The sequence below is a fragment of the Mus caroli genome, unplaced genomic scaffold (assembly GCF_978045245.1).
Source record: "Mus caroli unplaced genomic scaffold, Mus_caroli_1 scaffold_1, whole genome shotgun sequence".
NCBI classification, from domain to species: domain Eukaryota; kingdom Metazoa; phylum Chordata; class Mammalia; order Rodentia; family Muridae; genus Mus; species Mus caroli.
The window spans coordinates 151,201,410-151,226,941 of record NW_028227256.1 but is presented as its reverse complement, the minus strand read 5'-3'; the positions used below and the strand labels follow the sequence as shown (position 1 = coordinate 151,226,941).

General features: G+C 48.7%; 1 protein-coding gene across 1 annotated transcript; it reads right to left on the bottom strand.

Annotated features, from left to right (window-relative positions):
- Window positions 1–4,817: 4,817 nt before the first annotated feature.
- Window positions 4,818–9,978, bottom strand: Rgs16 (regulator of G protein signaling 16). Its single transcript, XM_021170586.2, has 5 exons — window positions 9,792–9,978; window positions 9,330–9,440; window positions 8,632–8,693; window positions 8,172–8,338; window positions 4,818–6,653 (listed from the first exon to the last, which is right to left on the bottom strand). The coding sequence occupies exons 1-5, from the start codon at window positions 9,833–9,835 to the stop codon at window positions 6,432–6,434; spliced, it is 606 nt and encodes a 201-aa protein (XP_021026245.1). The 5' UTR covers window positions 9,836–9,978; the 3' UTR covers window positions 4,818–6,431.
- Between the last annotated feature and the right edge of the window lie 15,554 nt (window positions 9,979–25,532).

Here is a 25,532-nt window from a genome sequence, read left to right as displayed (position 1 = left end):
CCCTATGAGCACCGGGAGGGCGGGGTTTACTGACTTTCCCCATGGCCTGTTCAGCTTGTTTTCCTTCTATAACTGAGGACCACCTGCTCAGAGGTGACACCACCCACACTGATTATTAATCAAGAAAATGCCCCCAGGAACATGCTAATAGGCCCAGCTAGTGGGAACAATTCCCCAGTTAAGGTTCCCTCTTCCAGGTGACTTCCAGCTTGTATCTAGTTGAGAAAAACTAACCAGCTGTCCGACCACCACAGCTCTGAGCTGGCACTCTAAAGCTGTTTTGTTTTTGACGGCCACCTGAGCCACAAGTCACTTATGAGTCATCGGAGGGTTACTAATTGGAGTGCCTAAACTGTTACCTTTAACATAGAATGTTAGAATTAGGCAACCAGTGCCAGCCCAGAGCAGGTGATGTTAGTTTGTCCTGAGCAGACGAAGTGACAGACTCCTAGAGAGCACTGGCTCTCCGCCCCACCCAGAGCAGCTAGCTTGTGGGGAAGCCCAGGAAGCTTGCCTGTCATAAACAAATATGAAGAACTCCGCCCAGAAACCTCTGAGCCTTGCTTACATACATGATCCTGACAGGCCTGGGGTGACAGGAATGCGAGGAAACAAAGATCTGTGCGCAACTGGATGCTGTTCGGAAGCAAGATTAATTCCTCGAAGGCCACTTTCACTGTTGTTTTCTAGGAACCAGACAGAACAAAGAGGAGCTAGATTGCGGCAGAAAGCAGCAGTCACCCAGGTTAGCCAGCAGAGGGCGACGTTCAGCTACTTTTGGTCTTCATTCTTTTTCCCTTGTTAGTGTCTTGTTTCCCCATGGTCATGGGATGGCTACTCTAATTGCTGCCTACATCCATGGGGTTGTTTGTGTCTCGGGGAAGTAATTCATACAGCCGCTGAGCGGAGCTGCCAGGGCCGTCTTGCTCACCTGTATGTGTTCCCTTATATTTAGAGTTGAGCCACAGTTGATATGTTGGAGAATAGGTTCCGCTTACAAAAGAACCAGGTAGTCTGAATGGGTCGTTTTGAAAAGCTAAGTTTCGAGCCGGGTGTGGTGGCGCACGCCTTTAATCCCAGCACTCGGGAGGCAGAGGCAGGCGGATTTCTGAGTTCGAGGCCAGCCTGGTCTACAAAGTGAGTTCCAGGACAGCCAGGGCTATACAGAGAAACCCTGTCTCGAAAAACCAAAAAAAAAAAAAAAAAGAAAAGCTAAGTTTCATTTCCCGCATCCTGGAACCTTCTCCCTAGAGAAGAGCTTTAAACAACCCAGACCAGACCCCGGGAGTCGTTGCAGATCTAACCGATTTGTAAGAGGTAAGGCTGGTTTGTTACTTTTTATTTATTTTTATGATTTCCAGAGCCTAATTCTAAAAATGATTTGAGGCCACTTATAATAGAAAATGTGCATATAATAAAATCCTAAACTATAAACACAAGGATGAGAGACCCAGTGAATAACAGAGGAAGGCATCCATCAGATTCCACCAGAAAACTGAACTCTGGATCAAGGCCAGGGCAGGAAGTACAAGTCCCCCTTGTGAAGAAAATACAGTAATTCTTTAGCTGTCACATCACGTGAGCATAGGGGGAGGGGCACCTGGCACCAGCTGTCTGCTTTGGAGAGGGACAAATGCTGGGACAGATCTGCCTGGAGGAGTATCTGTATAACAGGAGAGTCTAAGACAGGAATCATGACTTCCCTTGGACCATCTTGAACCAAAGGTCATAGCCCAAGAGAAAGATCTCTTCTGGGTGGGGTTTAAACTTTGAAGGAATAATTTACCAAGGGTAAACAGCAGGCCCAAGAGTGAATGGGAAACCTGGACTGGATACACGGAGAGGAAACAAACGGCCAACGCAAATGTAAGGACATTTCCCCTCTTCCTCCTGAACCACTTCCCACTGTGGTATCCTCGAACCACCAAAAAGAACATCAGACTTCCGGCTCCCATCCAGACTCGCACTTAGCTTACCAAACCCTTCTGGGAACTTGGGTAGAAGCCAGTGCTGTAACGTTGTACCAATAGAAGGTTGACCTTCTCCTATCTGCAATGTGTGAGTGGTCTGGGCTGGCTGCTATGCAGCTCCAGCTGACTGGTACCTCTTTACATTTATTTGAGTGATTCACTTAAACTTTCTGGCTTCTATGTCTTTAATGTTATAGGATTCTTACAAGGATTACAGGAATTAACATATGCAGAGTATCTAGAGCAGTATCTGCCCCCAGACAAGTATTTGCTGTTTTGGAGCATGTCACCAAGCCGTCTAACACACACTTTTCACACATTTTCTGTCATCACAAAATCTCTCTGAAGCCAACACTATTTATAGTCACATTTTATAAAACAAAGTGAGAGTCTGAGAAATTGAGAAACATACTGATTAGCAACCTGCAGACACCAGATTAAAGTCAGTTGTGTGGCTCTAAATAGTGCTCCATGCTTTCTGTGAGCTGTCCTGTGAATGGCTAAAATGAAAATTCTCCCTTAAATGGGCGCTTGATGTAAAAAGAAAAAAAAAAATTAAAAGATCCACACATTCTTGCTTTACTCAACGTCTAAGTCAGTGTCTGAACCTGTGACTGTGCCAGTTAGTCTCAGCTGTCACCTGATTGCATAGGATATTTAGCAAAGAGAAAAGGCTCTGGGTGGGTCTCTGAGAGTATTTCCTGCAGGCTTAACTGAAGGGTGAAGCCCCTCCCCTTGAGTGTGCAGCGTCTTCCAGGTGCTGCCAAGATGTGAGGGGAAAGGCTGCAAGCTTTGCCTGCCTGCCTTTGTCCCCTGAAGGTAAGTGCATCTACCCTGTAATATAGCAGCTAAGCCCCTTGCATCTCTCACCCTTAGGATCAACTACTTAACTTAGGAGCGGATACCTAACTTCGGCCTTCTCTTTCTTCTCCTGGACCAATTTCAAGCATTCTATCTGCCTTGAATTTACACCTCATAGACCCTGGATCCCTGGACAATCGCTTTAACTAAGACCTTCCAGATTGGAAGATAAATTTTAGCCCTAAAAGAACTAAGGAAATCTTGCCATAACTCCTATAGACACTGTGTGTTAGGAATTTCATAATGTTGAATGTTCACCAAAAATGAATTAATAAACAAACAAATTCTAGCCATGACAAAGAATTCCACTGGGAAAAGGAAAGCTTTTGAAACCGAAAGAAGTTCAGGCTGGAGAGGGCAGTTCCGCTGTTAAGAATACATCTATTCTAGAGGACCCGAGTTCGGTTCCCAGAACCCACATTGAGCGACTCATGTCCACCTTTCATCCCAGCTTCAGGCGCCTGCGTTCATGGGCACAAAGCCACACACCTGCACACATAATTAAACATAGATAAATAGTCTATAGAAGTCAGACAAACCTAAGACAATACATAGTTATAGCCACAGGAGGGCAGCAGAGCGCAAGGGATCGGCTGGCCTTCCTCGGCCCTCAAAAGCAGGGCTCCGGCCTAGGTTTCTTTGGCTGTTGGGTTCTCCGTGACATACTGACTTAACTGATGCCCCACATCTTACGTATTCTCATCCAGGGTTCTGGAATGCTCCAAACAGCAGATAAAATATACAGAAAACCGGGGACAAGAACATGCATAACGCAGGAGTCTTTAGTCTGGCAAAAGGAGGTGATGACCTTTTTGTCGCATTAAGGAATCGCCATGTTTTTATGTGTGCAAACATCTCCAGCCGTGGAAAATAGGGATCCGGGGCCTTGTGGCTAGCAAGATGGCTCAGCAGGTAAAGGTGCTTGCTGCCAAGGCTGACCACCTGAAATCAACCCCCGAGAACAAACTCCGGAAAATTGTCTTCTGCCTTTCACATGCTTAGTGTGGGGTGCGTGCGTGCAGAGCAGACACACACCTCACATCATTGTACCTGGGCACTGTCTCCCTCCCGTCCCCGGTCATGGTCCTCTCTACCCATCTCACACAGACAAACGCCCCACAGTGTAACATCTCAGATGGCCTCCGGCACCAGCTGCACCACACATGCTCTCCCCACTTTAGGAACTGGTCGAGCTGTTGTCTGGATGGTATGAGGTTAGAGCCTGCCTGTTTGTTCCCATATTCTTGCCTAAGCCCTCAGTGTCTGAACCCCTCCTGCTATCACCTGAGAACCCTGGATCTAGGTGTAGGGTGCAATTCTAAGGGGTCTCTACAACCAAGTACTTGAACCCTGATCACACAGAGGACTTGGGGGAGAACTGAAACCCTACAGCATGTCAGATCTGTGTATAAGCAGATATCTATAACACCACATAATTTCTTTTTGTTGTTGTTGTTTTTGTTTGTTTGTTTGGTTGGTTGGTTTTTTGAGACAGGGTTTCTCGGTGTAGCCCTGGCTGTCTTGGAACTCACTCTGTAGACCAGGCTGGCCTCAAACTCAGAAATCCACCTGCCTTTGCCTCCCGAGTGCTGGGATTAAAGGTGTGCGCCACCACCGCCTGGCTAAAATTTTTTTTTCTTTTGAATCAAGATCTCACTATGTAATCTGAGGCTATTCTCAAACTCCTAAAAGCTAGGGCTTTCAGGTATTCATTACTATGTGCCTGGGCAAGGCTCTTTTAAGGCAGTGAAATCTCAAAGAGCAGGATTTCAGGACTGAGGTGACCCAGAAGGCAACAGGCAGAGGAGAGGCCCTGCTCCTTGTGGACTACCCTGCAAAGCCTTTCAAACCCAGCTCAACCCTTTCGTGCCTTCAGCCACCCACCCCATCCTGTATCCCCATCCCACAGAATTGCCAGAGCTCTGTGATACCACAGGCCCTCCATACTCCCCTGGACCCTCATATCATCCATACTGTCCTTGAAAATATTGGGATATTATTTTTTAGTTTTATTTTCCATTTTTTTACAAGAATATAACATGCTCAAACAGAAAAACAGGGATCACATACACTGCTGATAAAGGAACCCAGTTCCCTTTGTTAACAATAAATAAATATTAACACAGTGGGGAGTCCCGTCCCCCACCCCACCCCCAGCCCTCAGTGGTTCCCAAGGCTTGCAGAGGTAGAGTCTGGTAGGGAGGAGGCATGATCAGGCAGCAGCTCCAGCTGAGTCTCTTCAGTACAGGCAAACAAACCACAATAAATAACAATAGCAGCGAGACAATCGGCACAACACAACAGAACAATATATTATACTTAAAAGAGTTTTCTCCCGGAGAAACCTCAAGTGCAGAGGGAACAAGGCCGGCAACCTAGGTCTCCGTCTCAGTCGCTGGTGCTGGGAGTCCCAACTTGGAATGTTTGTTCGGTAAGACTCAGAGGTGATAGGCAGGCAGGTTGGTTTCCCCCGGTCCCATCTTTCCAGGCACCCCTCCCCGCACAACTGCAATACCCCCTTGGCTGAGCTAACTTCTGTTCCAGAGCTTTCTTGGTCCCTGATGGACTTCTCCCCTAACTACAGTGGGTATCTCATGTCAACAGGAAAGAAGCGCAAGGCTCCCCTTCCACCAGGCGTGAGGAGTAGGGGACATCTGTTCCCCATTTTCATACCCACAAAGAGAACTGATTTGACTTCAGCTAGTCTTTTGGGCTCCCCTAGTTGGATTTTTCGATGACTTCTCTCCCTTGCTCACCTGCTGGACATGAGTGCTGGCCCCTGTGCCGGAAGTCTCCTTCCTCCCACCTCCCTCCTTAGGCCCCATCTTCCAAGGAGCACAGGGCCCAGTAAGACTTCTCAGTTAGCCCTGTTCACAAGCAGACCCTGCTGCAAAGGTGAAGTCAGGGGGCCACCTACAAGAAGGCCATGGAGAGCACCCAGCTTAGGGTACCATGAGCAGAATGGCTTCTTTTGCAGGATTCATCATTGACCCTGAAAGGGGCTCACAGGCCAGTTTTTTGAGGTATAGAAATCTCATCTGGGGCAAGAATCAGACAGACTCATTGACCTCCGTGAGACGGCAAGAATGAGCACAGGAATATTAAGAAGCCTCAGCTCGGGGGCCCTGGGTGTCCCTGGGAAGGCAAGGGGCAGGAAATGAAGGTTCCACACACACAGCCTTTTCTAGGCCCAGTTCAGGAATGAGGAAATCAAGACGGGGACCAAAGCCGACTGTCTGGCATGTAAATAGCTGCTCTCTGACTCCTGTTCTCAAGGTTCCCAACAACCCAGCATCCCTTTGTGTGTGCCCTGGTAGAAAGAGTATAAGTTCTGGGCCACCCTTCCCCCCAGAGCACCCGGCGCAGCCTTGTCGTCAGCCCTCAGTCACAGGTCCTGGAAATGAGGAGTCTCTCCTACACTGGCCCACCACAGTATCTGGAGGAGAGGGAGTTCTTCGCACTACGGGGATGGATGTCCGTCTGTCCCTCCACTATCCTCTTGCACTTGCTGTGCAGGATCTGCCTCCCACACAGGGCAGCTGCTTTAGGGACGGGCGACTCCACCTCTCTTCCCGCTGGCTTCTAGGTTGCTGTGGAGGCTCAAGTGTGTGAAGGCTCAGCTGGGCTGCTGCTGGGTGCAGAGGTGGAGGTTGCAGAGGCTTGGGCAGCCAGGTCACGATAAGCTGGTGACTTGAGGAAGCGTGGATAGGAGTCCTTCTCCATCAATGTGCGGGTCTTCCCCTGAGCCACATCGAAGCAACTGGTAGTGGCAGCCTGTAGGTTTGTCTTGGTCAGTTCTCGGGTCTCATGATCTATGTTCACCTGTGGGAAGCAGGGCAAACCACAAAGGTGAGTTGTGTGGAGTGGGGTGGCTGGGCAGGGTGGGGAGGGGCGGGGCGGGGCGGGAAGTTTGGTGAGCAAGTGATGTCACTGAAAGAGTACCAGACAGTAAATAAAGTGTTTCCTTTCATATACATATATATATACATATGCATGTATATATGTGTATATGAATATATATGATCTGTATGTATATGTGCCTGCATAAGTGTGTGCACCGCATGTACATAGGAGCCTCTAGAGGCCTGAAGGATTCCTCAGAACTGGAGTTAAAGGAGGTTGTGAGCTGCCACGCTGGTGATGAAATATAGGAGTTCTGGATGTATAGTGTGGGGTGACCTATGTCCTCTACAGCAAGTGCTCTTAACCACTGAGCCATCTCTTCAGCCCCACTGTCCAGCTTTTCAGCTCTGGGACAGTTCCCACTTCAGACCCAGGGGTTGGTCCTCTGATCTCTCAAGACTAACATGAGGCTTTTTATGCATACTACTCCTCTGCTGGTTCCAGTCACCACCTCTGCGCTGGTCCTGTGTAGTCATTCGGCTCCTGCCTCCCCTCACCCCCACTGTCTGTCTGTCTGTCTGTCCTCACAGCTGCTAAATCGAGCCCAATCCGTCTGGAAACACCCTAGTTTCCTGTCCATGTCATTCAAAGGAAACGCTAGAATGGCTGCATCTGGCCACCAGCCATGTGTATGACCTCATCTGTCCCCATTCCCTGTGGCAGGATGTCCTTCCCTCTCTTGATCCTTACAACTCTTGGCCTTGTGTGTTCTTTCACCGGCTCCCTAATTCTCACTGTGTGCTCTGTTCACATCCCTGGCTTATACTGAAATGGTTCCTGACATCTTCTCCCGTTAGAATAGAGTTCCATTAGAGAGTTTTCACTGCTACATCCTCTAAGATAATAAAACTTCCTTGCATGTTAAGTGACACTTATTAAATTGTTACAGAGCAAATGTAAAATAAACAGAAGCAGCCAGAAAGCAAGATACAAACACACAGCATTGCTCAGGTGTGTCCACCAGGTGGTGCCACTGCTACTGTGAATAGCCTTCCAGAGGCATTGCAAAAAGAAACAAAAAAAAACCCAAAAAAACAAAAACCTAACAAACAAACCAAAAAACAACAAAAAAAAGTTCCCAAAGGGTGGACATAGATCCGAGTCAGGTTATCTAAAGCCTTTTGTTCCTCCACTTTCTTGTGCTGAGTTTTTGTTTTGTTTTGTTTTGTTTTGTTTTAATAACTAATTTACAAATGTGGGTATGGAGAGAAGAACCCCTCCCCCAAAAAAATTCTTGCTCTCCCTGTGCTATATAACACTTTGTGTTGCAAAGTTTAGTATCCAGCCACTGACTCCCTACCCTTCTCTAGCCGTGAAGACTACTGCACTACAAAGCTAATTCTTCCCTCATTGACCTCGGTTTTCAGTTGGGAAGGAGCAGACAGGGTCTGGAGGAGTCAAGGCCGGAGCCGAGTGCTGGGGCACTGGGACACTGACCTCTTTAGGGGCTTCGCTGCGGATGTACTCGTCAAAGATGTGGTGAGCCCTGGACGCCAGTTTGGTGGCTGATCGGATCTTCTTGAACTCCTCACAGGCCAGCCAGAACTCCAGGTTCTCCTCACTGAACTCTGTCTTTAGGAAGGCATGGAAGGCTGCCACCCCATCTGTGGTAAGGGGAGAAAGGAGACAGGTCAGACTAGGGGACAGCTGCGAAGAAAAGACGAAAAGACAGCAATTGGCGTTAATGGCTCTATTTTTAGAATGTAATTTTCCTGAACAAGGCTCTGTCTTTGTGTTCCAAACAGAGGCTAGCACACTGGGGGACTTACTTGGGTGATTATTATTACTACTATTATTATTTTGCCCCGTGTTTTTTTTTTTCAGCCTTGCTGGGACAAGCTCCAAGCACATGAGCACACACGTGCCTTTCACAGACAGACAACAGGGTCCTACTTACTTTTACTGTTCAGCAGCAAATCGAAAGACTCTCTCCATCCCAGTACATCTTCTGAGAAGCTTCTGTGGGGGGGGGGGGCAGAGATTTTTAAATTAATTTTTTTAAAATCAACAAACAAAAGCACAGCACACATCCTAGGCTGAAGTTATTGATTGTCAAAACTAACCTCTCAAGCTTCCATGAAACAGGTTATGTAAGGGGCACCTGGGCATCCGTTGCCAGGAACCCTTTAGTCCTCAGTATCCCTAACGCCCCCTTCTTCTGTAACTAAATGGATTCTAGTCCCAAGATTCTCAACCTTGGTTTGCCCACCTCTCCAATGAAACAGGAGGCTGAGAGAGTCTCTCTATTTACCTACAACCCCAAAGCCTAGCATCACGCCTGGCGTTCCATAAAAGGAGGCTTCTAGGCAGAGTGCTCACTAGACAGATGCAGACCCTGCCCTAGCCCTGTATTCGAGTGTTACAACATCCTCAGAGAAACAGGGATGCATGTCCTGCACGAGGGCATCTGCTGGGGGTGGGAAACCTGGACTCTAACACCTCCACAATGGGGCTCCGCAGCCACAGCACAGCAGTAAAGTCTGACTCAAATCTCCAGAGAGAGGCTTGGGGGGCACCTAGCTTATCTGCTCCTATTTTCCCTTTCAGGCCTTCTCCCCTCTAAAGCCCCAGGGCTGGACAGACAATGGGACTTACCTCTCTTTGTTATGCTTACTGGCCCACTCGAATTTGCTAATACCCCCAGTATCGGAGCTCAGCTCTGATTTATGAAGAAAGATTCCCAGCCGCGTCTTGAACTCTTTGGCTCTGAAAGAAAAACCATCAAGGTGTAAGGATTCTGTTTGTTCTGCCAGCACCGAGAAGTTGGGGAAGGAGGGCCTCCCAACGAGAACTAACTCCACCACCCAAAGTTCAGTCCCAAGAAACCTGGGGACACTTGACCATTCCCAAGGCCCTAAGCGCTTCTCTCATTGGAGTCTTCAAGTTCTAGGCCACAAAGGCAGCACTTGGGCTATGCCCTGATAGGTCTTAACACTTTGGGGTCTTTATGGCACAAGTTCTGCCCGGCTGTCCCCGTTTCCCCGCGTTCCCGAGGCTGAGGGTTAGTGGATTCGGGACTTTGTCGTCCAGACTGCTAAAAAAAAAAAATCCTCTTACCTCTCCAGGCAGGTGTTGGGGAAGGTGGCTAGGGTGCGGCACATGGTTGCGGACGCAGGACAGCACGTCGTGGAGAGGATGGTGGCGCACCGGAGGGCGAAGAGGGAAAAGCGAGTAGCAAGTACCAGGCGGCGCAGAAGAGGTCTGGAGAGCGGCACGCGCCGGGCCCGTGGCTACTAAGGCTTTTATCCCCGTGAGGCGGGGCGGGGACGAACGTCGCCGACCAATAAGAGAGTGGGGCTGGACGTTGGGAGGGAGGAGGCGGAGAGGGGAGTCTGAAGGGGTGGGGCACGACTGGTAGCCCCCAGGGCCTCATCTCGAGCGCACGGGGCTGTCCCCACCCCTGAGGTCGGAGACTTGGGGTGCCAGGAGACGAGGAAGGCTTGAAGACCAGACATACGCCCACAGCTTGCCAGGAAAAAAAAAGAAAGAAGGAAAGAAAGAAAGAGAGAGAGAGAGAGAGAGAGAGAGAGAGAGAGAGAGAGAGAGAGAGAGAGAGAGAGAGAGAGAGAGAAAGAAAGAAAGAAAGAAAGAAAGAAAGAAAGAAAGAAACGCCGACCTCTAGTAAAAGCAGGAAAACAATTCAAAAGTGACAGGAGAGGTTTCGTAGGGGTGGAGAGTTCACGGAGGGCAGGCGCATGGGGTGCATTCCAAGTACATCACTATACTGCACTCTCTCTCAGGTCAGAACAGGTACCATCCCATGGGCTTCGAAGGTGACGGGAGCCAAGTGAGCTCTTCGCCCCACGGTCATTACCTCCACTTTGAGATGAAGGATCAGAAGATCAGAAAACTAGCGACTTGGCCAAGCTCAGCAGGCATGGGCGGAAACATTTACTTAACACAATTATAGCAGAAATCTCTGCAACCGTGCTTAATTGCGCTAACGCTCTATAGTTACAGGGTAAGTCTTGGTGCCTCAATCCAGCTTTGAATTTACCATGTTGCATCTGCTGGAAAGCAACAGCAACAGCAGCTCTGTAACCGGTAAGTGATCCTGAGGCTAAGCAACTGCTTAGTTCCGCTCCTCATCCTGCCTTAAAGGTGCCATTGTCTTCCCCGCTGGCCCTCGGGAGCTCCCTTCAAGATTGCTACTAAGAAGCAGCAGGTAAGGTTAAGGGTAGATAGTTACGCAGTTTCAAATCATCAATTATGAGAGACCTTAGAGACTCCATCTTTCCATTTCTTTGTGGCTGGGGTTTAGACAGCACCATACTTATTTCATAAGATGTGATGGGGACCGAAGACATTTTTGGAGAGCTGGACTTCCCCAGGGAGCATTCTGTAGGGCTAGCAGGCATGCTAGGGATAATTCTCAGAAGCGAAATGAGAGCAGAGCAGAGCAGTTATGCTGCACACAGAGAGAAGTGATGTCTCACCACTTCAGGAGAGACCCCCACCCCACCCCCAGAGGGTCTTCAAGGATGTTCTAGAGTTGTGTAGACCTTTGCAAGTGTCTACTTCCGAAGCTGAGCAGGCCTTAGCATTACCCGTTTATTGGACTCTGCTGTGCTGAGATGCCTGACCTGGCTCCAGGTGATGTCTCTGTCAAGAGCAACTCCCAGAGCCTATAACAGAGACCATACCACACTGGTGGTGGCCAGGATAGGGGCTCTGGGTGGCATGCCAAAGGACCCACATCTATATACAAGGCACTTGGAACAAGTCTTGGCACACAATCAAACAGATTGGCAAACAGATAGACTGGAATTCTATGCTGTATGGAATTCTATGCAGTAAGGAAAACCATGTTTTGTGACTTTTAGAATACAGATTCCATCTCATAGGGGGCTTCTCTAGCAGTTAAGGACTGCTCTATGCTCTGTGAAGTAAAAGGTCGGGAAAGGAAGAAGGGAGGGAGTGGGAAGGAGGAACGGAAAGGGAGGCAAGGAAGGAGGCTGGAGATGCAGCTCAGTGGTAGAACACTTGTCTAGAGAAAGGGCACTTGAGAATGTGCATGCACAGAGAGAGAAGGAGGAGGAGGAAGGGGAAGAAGAGGAAGAAGAAGAGATCAAAATGCCTGGATTATACAGGGAAGAGGCATTGGGGGAAGGGCAGCCCAGCCCCTGGACTGAAAGTTCAGAGTTAGGGGCAGGGTATGCCAGGTGAGACTGAGGGATGCTGGGAGAACCTAGAGGCCAGGTCTGCTTTGATATGAAAAATTTGCACCTCAGTCCCTTGTACCTGTCCAGTCCAGTCTGAAACCAAACATGTGGAACAATAGTTCAGGTAGACTCCCCTCACTGAGCCAGGCCCTATGAAGGGTGGCCCAGTTAGTCAACCTGATCCACCGTTCCCAAACTCCCACGTTCTCAAGGCAGAACCAAGGCAGAGAGGACAGGGCACATACATTCCTGTGCACACTTCTACCTCAGGTGCAGCGAACATCAAATCCACATGCCGGTCTTGCCAAGCTCAGCTCTTGAGGGCTTCCTACCTCACAGCCTAAGGGCTAGACTGGGGCTGGGCAGTGATGTGTGGGCACTCGGTGGGTGGATGCCTTGTTGGGCGGCTGTGTATCTCAAGTCTCCATCTACATGGAGCAGCCGGCCAGCCCACCAGGAGTCCCTTCAGGATCTGGCGGAGAGGTGCTCAGCTGAGCTGAAGATTTTGCTTTGTCTGGTGCTCCTCATACCCACAGACACACTTTTGTCACACAGCTGCCAGGCACAGATGTGGGTGTTATCCATGGCACAGCCGTTCTCCATGTGACACGGATGGATCAAACCGGGCGCTCTTGCCCATTTTGGAATCAACCCAGAGTCACGTGACAACAATACTAAATTCTGCAGAGGATCATCCTCTCAAACCTCCCTGCCCATTCTGCATCCTTGTGGGGTCTTTAAGGAGGTTTGAAATTTCCATTTGGCAGGCAACAAAACAGCAGTGCCCAAGGTGTTTTTCATTAAATACATCCAGGCAGGGCTGCAGCCAGATTCCTGGGCTACTATGTTCTATTTGACAAAGCAAGTGGAGACAAAGGAATTGATACAACCGCAATGGCACAGACAGGCAGATCCAGAGAGCTCACAGCTCCCTGCTGAGGGTGAAGAGCCCTCCTCTGAGTTCAACTTGCCTCCCAGTTGCCATGGTTACCTTTCTGGTTTCCAGACAGAAACTTTCTGAAGTTCACAATGTATCCAGACTTCTCTTCCCAGCAGGTCAGTTCCTATCTGTGATTTCAGAGATGTGATTGACTCCACAGTAGCTGTGAATCTAGCCCATTGAATATGCTGGTGAATTGCACTGGCTCTGACAAAACCTGACCTCATTTTTGCCCAGCAGGTCCAGCACAGCTGCCATCTCTTTAATGGAGGGTGTGGGGACAACAGCTTTGTGGCCTGGGTCATCTGGGATCAGCAATCTGGGCAAAGCTGGGGGTCAGGATTAAATATCCCATAATGCCTCAGCCTTTCTGTCCTTCATCTCCTTCAGCCCCCATGGTACATCGCATTACCCTTTCTGTGGTAGCAGAAGTCCAGACCGAGCTTTGTCTAGTGTAAATGGTTTGGTGGTGAATGACTGTAATCCATTAACACACCACACACACCACAAACACACACACACATCCTGTGCTCTGGATCCTCCAAATGCAATCATCAGTCTCCCCACAAATAGTCATTTAAAATTTACTGTGTTCCCAAGTCCGTGGGAAAAGGCAGTAAAAGGCTATGCTGTCTTCTTAACATCGCAAGGGACTGTCCACCTGCCTTTTAGACTTGCTAGACTTCCCTTAGAGCTAGGAAGATGTGTTGGTGAGTAAAGTGTCTGCTATACAAATACGAGACCTGAGTTTGGGTCCCCAATGCCTACCTAAAAAGCCAGGTGGTGGCCACATGTCTATAATCCCAAGACTGGCAAGGGAGGGGTGAGGGGGATACGCTGGGGTGCGATCGACAGAGCGGGGTGGATCCCTGATGCTCGCTACTCGGCCAGTATAGCTTCAAAACAAAACAAAACAACAACAAAAAACACAGGTTCATGAAACACCCTATCTCAAAAACTAAGCTGAGGGTGTCTAAAAACAAAGGTGGAGACTACAAAGTCAGACACAGGCAGACAGGCAGATAGGCAGATAGGCAGACAGGCAGACAGGTGCGCACACACACGCACACACGTACACACACACACAAAGAAAAAAGACATTATAATCAAACACTGGGGTTTGAGCTCTGAGCTAACTCCAGAGCCCACATTTCTGAGCATTCGCCACATCAGCCTTTCTATATGTGTTCTCCAGCTCACACTTGGCTCATGATGAGAAACCCTGGAGGAAATAGCAGGATGCTTCACTCATCCTTCCTGTCTCCTGTCTTCTCTCTCTCTCTCTCTCTCTCCCACCCCCCTCATTTGCTCGCTCCATTCCTTTCTCCCCACTCACATTTTCCACTTTCCAGTCCTTGCCCTTAGCTATGGTGTCGTCACTGGCTCTGGACTTTTCTGCTTTTTTGCTTCCTGGTCCCTCGTGTCTCCAGTTCCTTTGTGTAGCCGTGGAAAACCCCTTCCTCTGCTGAAGTCCCCCTGGTTAATCTTTGAGGTCTTCAGTCCCCTGCAGCACTTCTCAGCCCATGCTTCTCCATCCCCTTTTGCTCTCCAGAGACCCTGATTCCCACTGGGGAGGGAGGCCAGGGCTAGTGTCCTGTAGTCAGAGCTTCATGGCTCCCAAAGTCATAGGGGACAGGGATCCATTGAGTCCTGAAGGCCCTTGTTCCTCCTTGACCTCCAGGGCCCTGGCCACAGCTAGAAGGAACCCGGCTCTCTGTGTTTATGCTTCCTGGATTCTGACATGTTGGTCTGAATCCTCATAAGCGTCAAGCATGCTGTTTATGTTTGGGTACACATGGTTTTGTCTGCCAAGCTATGCTGTCTTCTTAACACCGCAAGGGACTGTCCACCTGCCTCAACCTCCTGAATTCCCCCTGACTACCAATGACCAGGTTTCCCTCTCTTCACCAGGCTTTACCATTCCATGGTGCCTCAGTTTTCTAACATCTCCCCCCACCCCCATTCTTTCCTACCCCATGGAGTCTCAGTTCACAGCAGCAAGCAAACACACCTGCCCACTGCCCTGACATCATAGTGATGCATTCCCTGGAGACAATGTCAATGGGTAGCATCCATGAACTCACTTAACCCTAACATCACCATTTCCAAGCTTCAAGAATTACCTAAGGGGCTTCTAATTGTCTTCTTCTCCCTCTCTGTGGCTCCCCATCCCTTTCCTCAAGGTTGCCACAGATATTTCTTCACCCGAGAGCACCTCTCTTGGGTCCACTACTACGCAGAAACAAGTTTCAGTTAAATCTAGATTTCCTCCCACCCCTCCCCAGGCATTTTCCAAGGCCCTGAGAAATCATTTAGAATAAAAGACTCCAGAAGAGGGAAAAACTGAGGCCTGCCATTTTACAAGTGCCTGGAAGGCAGGAGTTAGATCTCTAGTTCTCTCTAAGACTGGGCACAGAGCTGCACAGTCCTATAGGTTCTGGGTGAGACTGTGCTCCGTTTTCAGGCACCTGCCACCCTGGAACTGGATTCGAGGAGGTGTTCTAACCACCTCCCCACCCCACCCGTCTGTCACCCATCCACCAACAGGAACTTCCAGCAGGGTGTAGCAAACAGCCTATGATTATGCTTGTGGCACAGTGGAGATCCAGGACAGATGAGGAGGGAGCACCGTTCAAATCTCAATGTCAGGATGGCAGGACTCAATGATGCTCACAGAGGAGCTTTCCATGATTCACTGTTTGTGTACCAGCCCAGAGCAAATTGGACCATCACTCCTGGCTTGAAGGACACTCAGGTCCTTTTCTTGGTCTGAAGCTGCCTTTGAGATATAGGTGCTTGCTTAGGCAGAACTAAGATGACCCCAAGGATGCTTCAAACCCCAAATCTTAATGTCCTGCACAATATCCAACACAATACACATAGTCACTAAATATCAACTCTATGAATAAACAAAGGGACAGCAACAAACTCAAAGAACATTAACACCCTTGGAGAGTCTCTGTCAGCCCTGCCTCCCAAGGGTCTTTGAGTTTCGAGCCCTTCTCTGCTGAATTTCCTTCTCTCCAGGCAAGTTTCTGGAAATGGGTCCCAGAAGGGTTAGATTATGCAGTGAAACTCAGTGCTAGGCATGCCCCTAACATGGACAGCCACTGTAGCTTTTGGAGTTTCATGAAACCCAGCAAAAGGAGCCGAATCAGAAGGAGGAGCAGATAGCAGGGCTGGGGCTAAAATCAAGACAAGAAGCACACCTGGAGCTTGTGCAAATTCTCCTTGTCCCTTTAGTGTAAAACTCTCAGAACATCTCACCTCTTTTGTGTCCCCTGAGGTAGTGGTGGGGGTGGGGGTGGGGGTGGGGGTGGGGGTGGGGGGAGGGTCATTCCTAAGATGCCTGTATCAGGATCCCAGCCAACTTGCTAGGAAGATTTCCGTGGCACTACCAGACCAGAGTACTCCAGACTCTGTCTTGGCATAAGGAAAACTACTGTGTTTAGGGACCTCCATCACCTGCCACTTAACTCCCTGTTTTAGAGACACCCTGCTAAAGATGGAAAGATAGTTGTTAAGGGTAAGAGACCACCTACCTATAGTGACACACCCAGGCTACAGGGATGTCAAAACTGGGCCCCAGAGGTGTCCAAAAGATCCAAACCCAGAACTACTCAATACTGACCTCAGAACAGCTTGGGGCGAGGCCCTGGGTGTGACCTGATTATGGGGTGATGTCTCCACACTATCCTGAAGTTCTCCTAGGCCACGGCTGGGGCGGGAGAACAGCAAGCACCAGCATATGATTATCGATGGCATCTTCAGACATAATGCAAGAGGCACTAGAGGGCCATGCCCTGAGAGTCAGGGACCCTTGCCCTAAGAGTCAGGGACCCTTGTACGACACCCCCTCCATTTTGGAGCCATCACTCCCCTGACAGGGAAAGTGGGATGAGGGATGAGGAGGGCTGGCACACGGTGGCACAGGTTTCACAGGAAAGCAGAGACTCCCCACGCAGCCCCTGCGCTGGCCATGATGCTGCGACCAGCTGTAAGCAAACGTGCCTCTCTCAATGCGCCCACAACACCTGAGCAGAGGGATTAAAAAACGTGGATTGATGTGTGAGCAGCCGGGAGGCTGGGTCTGGCAGCCAGGGAGGGGGAGGGCGGGAGTGAGCCACAGGAACAGGTGGGCCTTTCACCAGCTCCCAGGCCACCCGCCCCTGACACAGCAGCTGTCCCAGAAACAGGCCCAGGTGGACAGAGGAAGGAGCACGGCAGGGGGCCCATGATGTTTTGCAGAGAAAGAAATGAGCCTTTCCATAATGGGCCCCACACATCTGAGCAGGGGCGACATGACACGCGGGGAGCTGTGTGACTGAGCCTCTCCTTCCCACCCACCAGCAAGCAGCTGGCTCAGCTGCTCCAAGGCCACCAGGGAACCTTCTGGATCCAAATCCCCAGGCTTCTTAAACTGCCTGGCTACAGTGTTAATAATGGTGACTGTGAGCGTTTAGTGAGCTGTACATCTGAGTTCTCCATGCCCTGCTTCTCATAGTCGCACCGAACCCTCCCCCAGCCTCTGAAGGAGGCACAGGGATTGTGGTTTTCAGGTCGGGGAAACTGAGGCATGGAGAGGTTAATTGAGGAACAGACAGAAGGACCAAGCTATAATCCCAGGCTGTCTAATTGCAGTATCATCTCAGTCAGCCATCCACTCTGCAGACTGCCCAGCCCCCATGTCTTACTGTTCCAGAAAGTTATTTCTTGGGCCGAGCTCCAAGAAGATTCCTGCAGTAAATGTTTTCTTTCACATTCTTATAGCTGGTCTTTACTTCTCAGAAGGGGTCAGAGAGAGCTGAAGAAATGAGCTTTCAACTTCCCAAGTGTAGTATACAGGGGGCCAACACTGTTACTCCCAGGAGTAACAGGCCTTGGGGCAGCCCTGTTCATCCTTTCGAACAATCATCTACTCTAAACATACTTCACTTATCCAAGCGCTTTGAAGCCCTCAGTTGGGAGTCTGGAATTTCACACGCAAGGGCTCATCTAATGCTCATTAGGACATGCTCACTAGGACTGGCCCTCCATCCCCCATCTGTGTACTTTATTGATAACAGCAGGATTGTGACCTGGACCCTTATCTCTGTTCCTTCTCTGGCCTTTACCAGAGTCTATCGCTGTTGTTTCCACCACGACCCATAGGCTGATGAATCCTCCACTCCAGGTCGGAACCTGTATTTCCACCTGAAATTTAGATGTCTTCATATGTAACTTATCTGAAGTTGATTCGATGTCTTGCATGTATCTTCCCACATCCGACGTCACTGGATGGGTGGCATTAACAAACAACATTTAGTGCTTCTGTTCAGCTGCCTTTGAAAACCATCTGTTTTTTTTTTTTTTTTTTTTTTTGAAAGCCATGCTTGTAAGTCCAGCGCTCTGCAAGTGGGGACAAGAGAAGCTTGAGGTCATTTTTGGCTCTCTCTCTCTCTCTCTCTCTCTCTCTCTCTCTCTCTCTCTCTCACACACACACGCACACACACACACACACTCACACTCAAGAGCACGTGCCATGGTGCATATATAGAGATCAGAAGACAACCTCATTTGTGGCTTCTCGATTGCTACCTTGTTTGAGGCAGTGTCTTTTTATTGTTTGCCACTGTGTCCACCAGACTAGCTATCCCTACAAGCTCGCAGGGGTCCCCTTGTCTCGGCTTTCAATCTCTTTGTAGCAGCAAAGGGTCTGCAGATGTGTACTACCATGCCTGGCTTTGACATGAGTCCCGGAGATTCAAACTTGAGTCTTCAGCTTGTACAATAAGCATTTTATCAGCTGATCTATCTCCCAAGCCCAGAGGTGAGTTTCATAATATCATACTTCTTTCCAAATGCTTCAGCTACATGTCTAAATATATGTATACATTGGTATAAGTCTATATCTGCTCTTCTATAGTTCAAGAAAAAAAAAAAGGGACCAATATGCAAATTTGGGGGGAGGGGCATTGTTGAATCTAAGTAATAGGCATTTATAATTATTTCTCTACTCCCCTGCATGCTTGAAATTCTAATAGAAAAACTTCCTTCTGAATTGCCCCCTGGCAATGCAATTTACCTTTCTCTCGTTCCCTAATCGTATATTAATTAAGTGCTTAGAAACCTTCTACAGATCATTTCCTCTCACGAGGCTGTACTTGAGGAGAAGCAAGCCCAAGGATGGGGACTCCACCAGGGTTCCCCATAATCAGCCCTTCCTTGCTTCATTCATGGCCACAAGAACAGCATCTTGGCCCGATAGTAAATCGCTCGTAACTGAATGAGTTGTGAATGAGGTAATGTGATATAAAACACAGGAGAGCTGTACGCTGGGATTGCTCTGTGTGGCCATGAGCAATCACTAACCTCTCTGTGCCTCCTCTGTCTTCTCATTAGCAAGCAAGACTTAATAAGAGCTGTTTCCATCAACAAATGGGGGAAAGTGGTTGAAAGTACTCTGAGAAATGAATCTGTGTGTTCACTTTATTTTTGTTATCAAAATAAGGAAGATGTCCAGTGAAAGATTCTGAGACAGGGTGAGTGTGTTGGGTGTGTGTGGGGGGGTGCTACTTTCCTTCCATGAAGGATGGGAATTTCCACTCAGCTGGAAGTAGCACACTCCTGTGGCTCGGGCCTCATTGTCTCTCACCTCCTGCCTTCGCCCAGCCTTTCCTTTTCTCTAACCAACTGACAAGTGCTGGGAAACACAGGGAATCTTAAAATAGAGCAACAGATCTCTCCGGCTCACAGCCTAGGGCTTGGCTGGGCCGGGGACTTGTGCAGAACTCAACAATTGGCTCACATGGCCCTGTGCTCCGGAAGAGCCAGGCCATGGAAAAAGCAAGCACATGCCTTCCAGAAAAGGGCCATCATCCAGGATGCTGTGTTTAGTTTGGCTGCCCATCTGAGGCCCTGCTGCCTGGGATGCTTTGGCCTGGAGAGTCTTGTGTCTCTGGGGACCCAGCTTACAGAAGGACCAGCTCTTCCTGGAAATAGTAGCAGTCCCACTGGCCCTGAAAAAAATGGGGTTACAACAAGAGTCCCTGGAGCAGGGTTGGGGCGAAGGGCCCAAAACTCCTTTGTTTGAAAGGTGCTTGACTTCAAGCTGAGGATCAGATAAGAGATGCTTATGTAACTAAACATGGATGAATACACTGTGGGCAAATGGAGAGCCACCTTGAAGAGTGAGTGGACCCAATGGGTCCTGAGTAACCAAATGGCAAGCTTTCAACCTGACTCTTAGAGGAAAAGTCACTACATAAGTGTATGTGTGTGTTTATGTATGTGTGTGTGTTTATGTATGTGTGTGTATGTGTGTGTGTGTTTGTGTGTGTGTTAACCTTCCCACCACCACCCTTCCCCCCAGAAACCCCAACTGTTCTGTCACCTGAGTGTCAACTAACCTGGTAAGGCAGAAGCTCCGTGCCAAGCACTCCCTGGATACATCCGTGCCTTTGATCCTCACAACTGAAAGGCACAGGAAAGACTATTAACCTGCTTTACTGATAGAGGAACTGACACACACACAGCCCCACATATTCCCGTGACAGAGCCAGGATCCAAAGCCAGCTGCTGGCTACAGCTCTCGTGGGTGCCACACACAGCTCTGCCAAGCAGCTAGCAGGCCCTGACAGAATACACCCCTAGACTGACCTGCATTCTCACAGTGAGGTTGGGACTGAGAGGGACTGAGGAAATATCACATATCACTAATAGTTGATTAATGCCGTAAAGAAGGTAGAAGTTGAAGGGAGCACCTCCCCCCCCCCCCAAATGAGGCATTCTGAGGAGGGAACTGATGGAGTCTCTAAGGATAAAGAAAGACAGGCCTTCTTCTAACTCAAAGAGAAATATGTATGAGTTTGGAATAGCCCACAAAATTTTCAGGGTGGTTCAGAAAACAGATAAGAACAAAGCAAGGCAGTTAGAAACCCCTCCACAAAACCACTTTGATGAGGCACAGCAGGTACTAGGCCTTTGGGCTAGACAACTAAGCCTCCTCCACAGCCAAGCAGAACTCCCCAAGTGTTCCCCCAGCCTTGGCTGGCCCTAGAAAACCGGATGTGGTAGCTACCTCTGTCCACAAAGTGGATCCTCTACCATCCCTCCTCTTTGAACCACCAAGCTCTGATTCAAAGGCCCAGCAGGGTCTGCCTTATTATCACCTATGCTGCTATGAAATCTGTGTTGGACAGACACACAGCTGCAGGAGTTCCCAGTCCACTGAGTATGAAGGGTGGTAGGGCATAGAGGATACTGTAAACTACCCACTCTTATCATTCATTCATTCACTCATTTAGTGTGTGTGTGTGTGTGTGTGTGTGTGTGTGTGTGTGTGTGTTCGCGCGCACGCGTATGGCACTTGTGGAAGTCAAAGAACAACCTTAGATGCTAATCTTACCTTGTTTGAGGCCAGATCCCTTTTTTCATCACTGCATAGACTACTCATTAGCTGGCCCGTGAGCTTCCAGAGAATCTCCTGTCTCCACCTCCCACCTGCTATGTAAGAGCACTGACCTTATAGACATGAGCGCCACAGCTTTGGGTGGGTTCTGGAATTCAAACTCAGGTCCTCGTGTTTGCACAGCAAGCACTCTGCCCACTGAGCCACAACCCAGCCCTACTTATTTCCTGAGGTTGGGTCTTCCTACCTAGCTCAGACTTACCAAAATATCCTGATCGTCCAGCGTCAGCCTTCCAAATACTGAGATTATGACCAAGGGCCAACCCACCTGGCTCATCCACTCTACTCTAAACTGTACCCACCCTCAACATACTTACGGACACACCCTATTTTGTCTAATGTAGCCTCTTCCCTTCCCTGGGTTGAATTACAGCCTCTTGTCCAATAAAAATAGCAGCTACTGATTTTGAGCCCTTATTTGATGCAAATCCTTCGAGATACCGTGCAGCCTCTGTGTTCTCCATTTCCAGATGCAGAATCTAGGGCTTTTGGGGACAAAGGAGCTTTTTCCCAGTCTCTATGAACCAACAGACAGAGATTCAAAACTGACTAGATAGTTTCATGGTCAACTTCACAAGCAAAAGTCATCAGACAGGAGGGAACCTCAATTAAGGAAATCCCTTTCTAAGATTGGGTCGTACACAAGCCTGCAGGGCATTTTGTTAATTCGTGATTGATATTGGAGGGCCTAGCCCTTGTGGGTGGTGCCATGCCTGGGCTGGTGATCCTTAGTGCTACAAGAAAGCAGGTTGAACAATCCAGTAAGCAATAAAGACATACACACACCCTCTGCACCAGCTTCTGCCTCCAGAATCTTGCCCTGTTTGAGCTCCTGTCCTGACTTCCCTTAATAATGAACAGTGATGGAGAAGTGTGAGCCCAGAAGCCCCTTCTTCCTTAAGTTGCCTTATGTCATGGTGTTTCATCACAGCATTAAACTTAACACAGCACATCACCTTAACTAGGACACCAAGCCTGGTCTGTAATTCTTTTAGCATATGCTCCCTTTCCAAGGAGCTGATAGGAAAAGCTGAATATCAGCAGCACAGAAGTGACCTCACCTCCTCCCCATCCAGATGTCTGACCATGGAGCACAGGGAGAGGGGAGAAGAGTTCACTCCTCTGGACTTAGGGCACAGACTCTACAGCCCTTCCAGCCAAAGTTCAGCACCTACTACTACAGACTCACGGACAGCTGGACTCTGAGTGTCCGACATCCCCCTCGACCCTCTGAACCTGGCCCTCTGCTGTCTATCACTGAGTGGGGCTCAACTGTACACAGAGAGACTATGACTCCCAGCTACTCAAGGGTCCCGTGACTCACCAGTTTTCACTGCCATTGTTGATAACCAGTGACTTTTCAGCCATCATTGACCCCTTGGAATTCCAGATTGATGCTGTATTCTCCATCCCTTCCCTTCTTAGCAAGCAGAGACATATGCGCCAATAGTTAAGTGAGCCACGGAAGTGCAATACTAAGGAATTCCTAGGGGAAACCATAAAGTGAAAAAAGTACTGTTTATAGAAAAAATTATTCTCTAAAACATTTCTATGATGGACTGGATTTTTTTCCTTTTGCTTTTTATTAATAATGTTGCACGCATAGTCATCTAGTGATAACCAGTGCTTTAAAATGAGTAATTTGGTCAGAGACAATGGGAAGAAGAAAGTACAGTGAGAATGGATGATGACTTCTAGATCTTTCTATTACTGGGTAATCAGCCCATTTCTTATGACTCAGTTTCTCTCTTTGCAGTATAGTATAGTCATTTGTATTTTTGTGAGGCGGTGGTGAGATTTAGATTAAGATGTCTGTTTGAGGCCCTGTGGGAGCTGCACAGATATTAAAAGGCCACCTGTAGGCACCTGTAAAGAGAGCCGACTGTCCCTGGGTTGTTATGCAGAGGTTGCCACCCTCACCTGCCAAGTGCCCTCCCTAGGACTAGGTGTCTATCTTCCCAAAAGTCCCAGGGCTGCGCCACTCCTAGCAAGGAGGGCTGGTGCAGCAGCGCTCACGCTTTCTCTAAGGACAGAGTAGCAAAACAGATGGTTACAAGGCTGAAGACGCTGTCCCCGGCTGCTACTGAGAATCAACACACAAGTGTTTCCCCTGGCAGCAGACAGCTGCTGCGTTAGGTGTGAATCAAATGTGTAAACCTCTGGAGATTTCTCTCGCGCGCGCGCGCACGAGCGTGTCTATGAGACACAATTTAGCAGAGCTGCCAAAAATATGGTGACACATTGCCTCAGCACAGAGGCTCTGAGGGCGATGGAGGCGGGGAGCGTGAGCTGTCTCCCAGCAGGGCTCAGAGTGTCCAGTCCTGTCAATACCCTCCTGTGTGCCTCCCTGTCAGTATGCCATCTCTGTTACACCCAGGCACTTGGCCAAGACACTGACTAAATCTCCAGACATACTAAGTCTCCACCTAGAGACCTCCAGGTAGACTGGAAATGACCCTACTTCTCACATCTTTCAAGGTTTCTCTCTCAGGAGGCAGAGGCAGGAAGATCTCTGTGAGTTTGAGGCCAGCCTGGTCTACAATATCAAGCTCCTGACCAGCCAGGGTTACTGTCATAGTTTGAATATGCTTGGCCCAGGGAGTGGTGCTATTGGAGGTATGGCCTTGTTGGAATATGCGTATCATTGTGGGTATGGGCTTTAAGACCCTACTTCGAGCTGCCTGGAGGTCAGGCCTGCAGATGAAGTTGTAGAACTCTCAGCTCCACCTGCACCATGCCTGCCTGGATGCTGCCATGCTCCCACCTTGATGATAATAGACTAAACTTCTGAACCTGTAAGCCAGCCCCAATTAACTGTTGTCCTTACAAGACTTGCCTTGGTCATGGTGTCTGTACACAGCAGTAAAACCCTAACTAAGACAGCTACATAGTGAAACCATGTCTTGGGGGAAGGGAAGGACTCCTAAATAACTGCACCTGGGATACACACACACACACACACACACACACATATACATACACATTACATCTGTTTCATTTGTGCATATGGGTACCCCTACATGTAATTACTAGCCTGAAACCACTGAAATCCTCTCCATAAGTTCTGCAGTTTCTGCAACATTCACCCCCTTTTCAGTTGTAGGACCAATGTGTGACTTCAGGAAGTAGAAACATTCATTGTCCAGAATCCTCCAGTGGTGGACACAGGCTAGACCAAGAATCTACTGCTAATAGCCCATCCAGAGCCTGCTCCTCCCTCTTCAGCCCTGGGAATTTCTTTCACACTATTGCTATTTGATGAACTTGGTGTTATTTATATGTAAATGTGCATATACCAGTTATCAGTCTCAGCACATGACTATGTTTTATTTCCCAAAGCTCATCTTAATTTCTCAGTCAGAGCACTTACTCTACAGAGCGCTAGTTCAAAATGAGAAGTCTAACCTTTTTCCCCTAATACTTCCCCATGAATGACACCAGGGTCACAATGCCAAGACATCAATTGCAGGCATGCGCAGCCCTGTAAGGTCTTGGATCTTTCCTTCCCTCTATTTTCCACTGACATTCTGTGGTAAGTGCTTTGAGTCCAGTGTCCTCCACTGCTCATAACTTCAGCAGTTCTCTTGGTCAAAGGCACCTGTGCTGTCTTTTGCCCTCCAACCATTCCTCCAAGGGATGTTGTCAATCCCTTGGGGACACTGCCCAGACACAGCTCCTACTTACCCTGCTTTGGTAGCTGGCTATTCCTCCCTGCCCCAGCCCCAGGACAATCTTTTTCCAAGGAGGCAAACCACTCCAGAGAAAATACTTACAGGGGCTGAAGTTGAGGGTTGCTGGTAGGAAAATGAGCCAATGGTCTGAAAGTCACAGCCTCTTGAATATTGCAGACCAACCAAGGGTGACCAGGCCTTAGAGAAGAGCCTCAAATTTAAAGAAAAAAGCTAAAGAAAACCAAGGTTAGGACAAGAGCCTGGGGTGGGGATGGAGGTGGAGCATGGGTTCTAGTGGACTGAAGAAAGAATTGGGAGACAGGAGTTGGGGGACAGGGGAAGGCATGGGGAGGGACAAAGAAACAAAAAAAATGCAGGGAACAGAGTAAAAAGACAAACTAGAAGAGAACAAAACTCCCCCTTAGTACCCAGAAAAAAAAAACAGGAGAAAATAGTGAATTTATAAAAAAAAAGAATACAGTATTTCATTTTCTAATGAAGCAAGGGGAAAAAATGAGTTTTATTTTGGTTGATTTCAGTTTATTAATAAAATACAGTTGTACAGTTGTCTTCAGC

Excerpts from the sequence above, each read along its gene's own strand:
- Rgs16 (XM_021170586.2), bottom strand. The coding sequence starts at position 9,835 with ATGTGCCGCACCCTAGCCACCTTCCCCAACACCTGCCTGGAGAG. Across the intron at positions 8,339-8,631 it reads TTTGCTGCTGAACAGTAAAA|ATGGGGTGGCAGCCTTCCAT; the intron begins GTAAGTAGGACC and ends CCCTTACCACAG. Across the intron at positions 6,654-8,171 it reads GCAGCGAAGCCCCTAAAGAG|GTGAACATAGATCATGAGAC; the intron begins GTCAGTGTCCCA and ends TGCTTCCCACAG.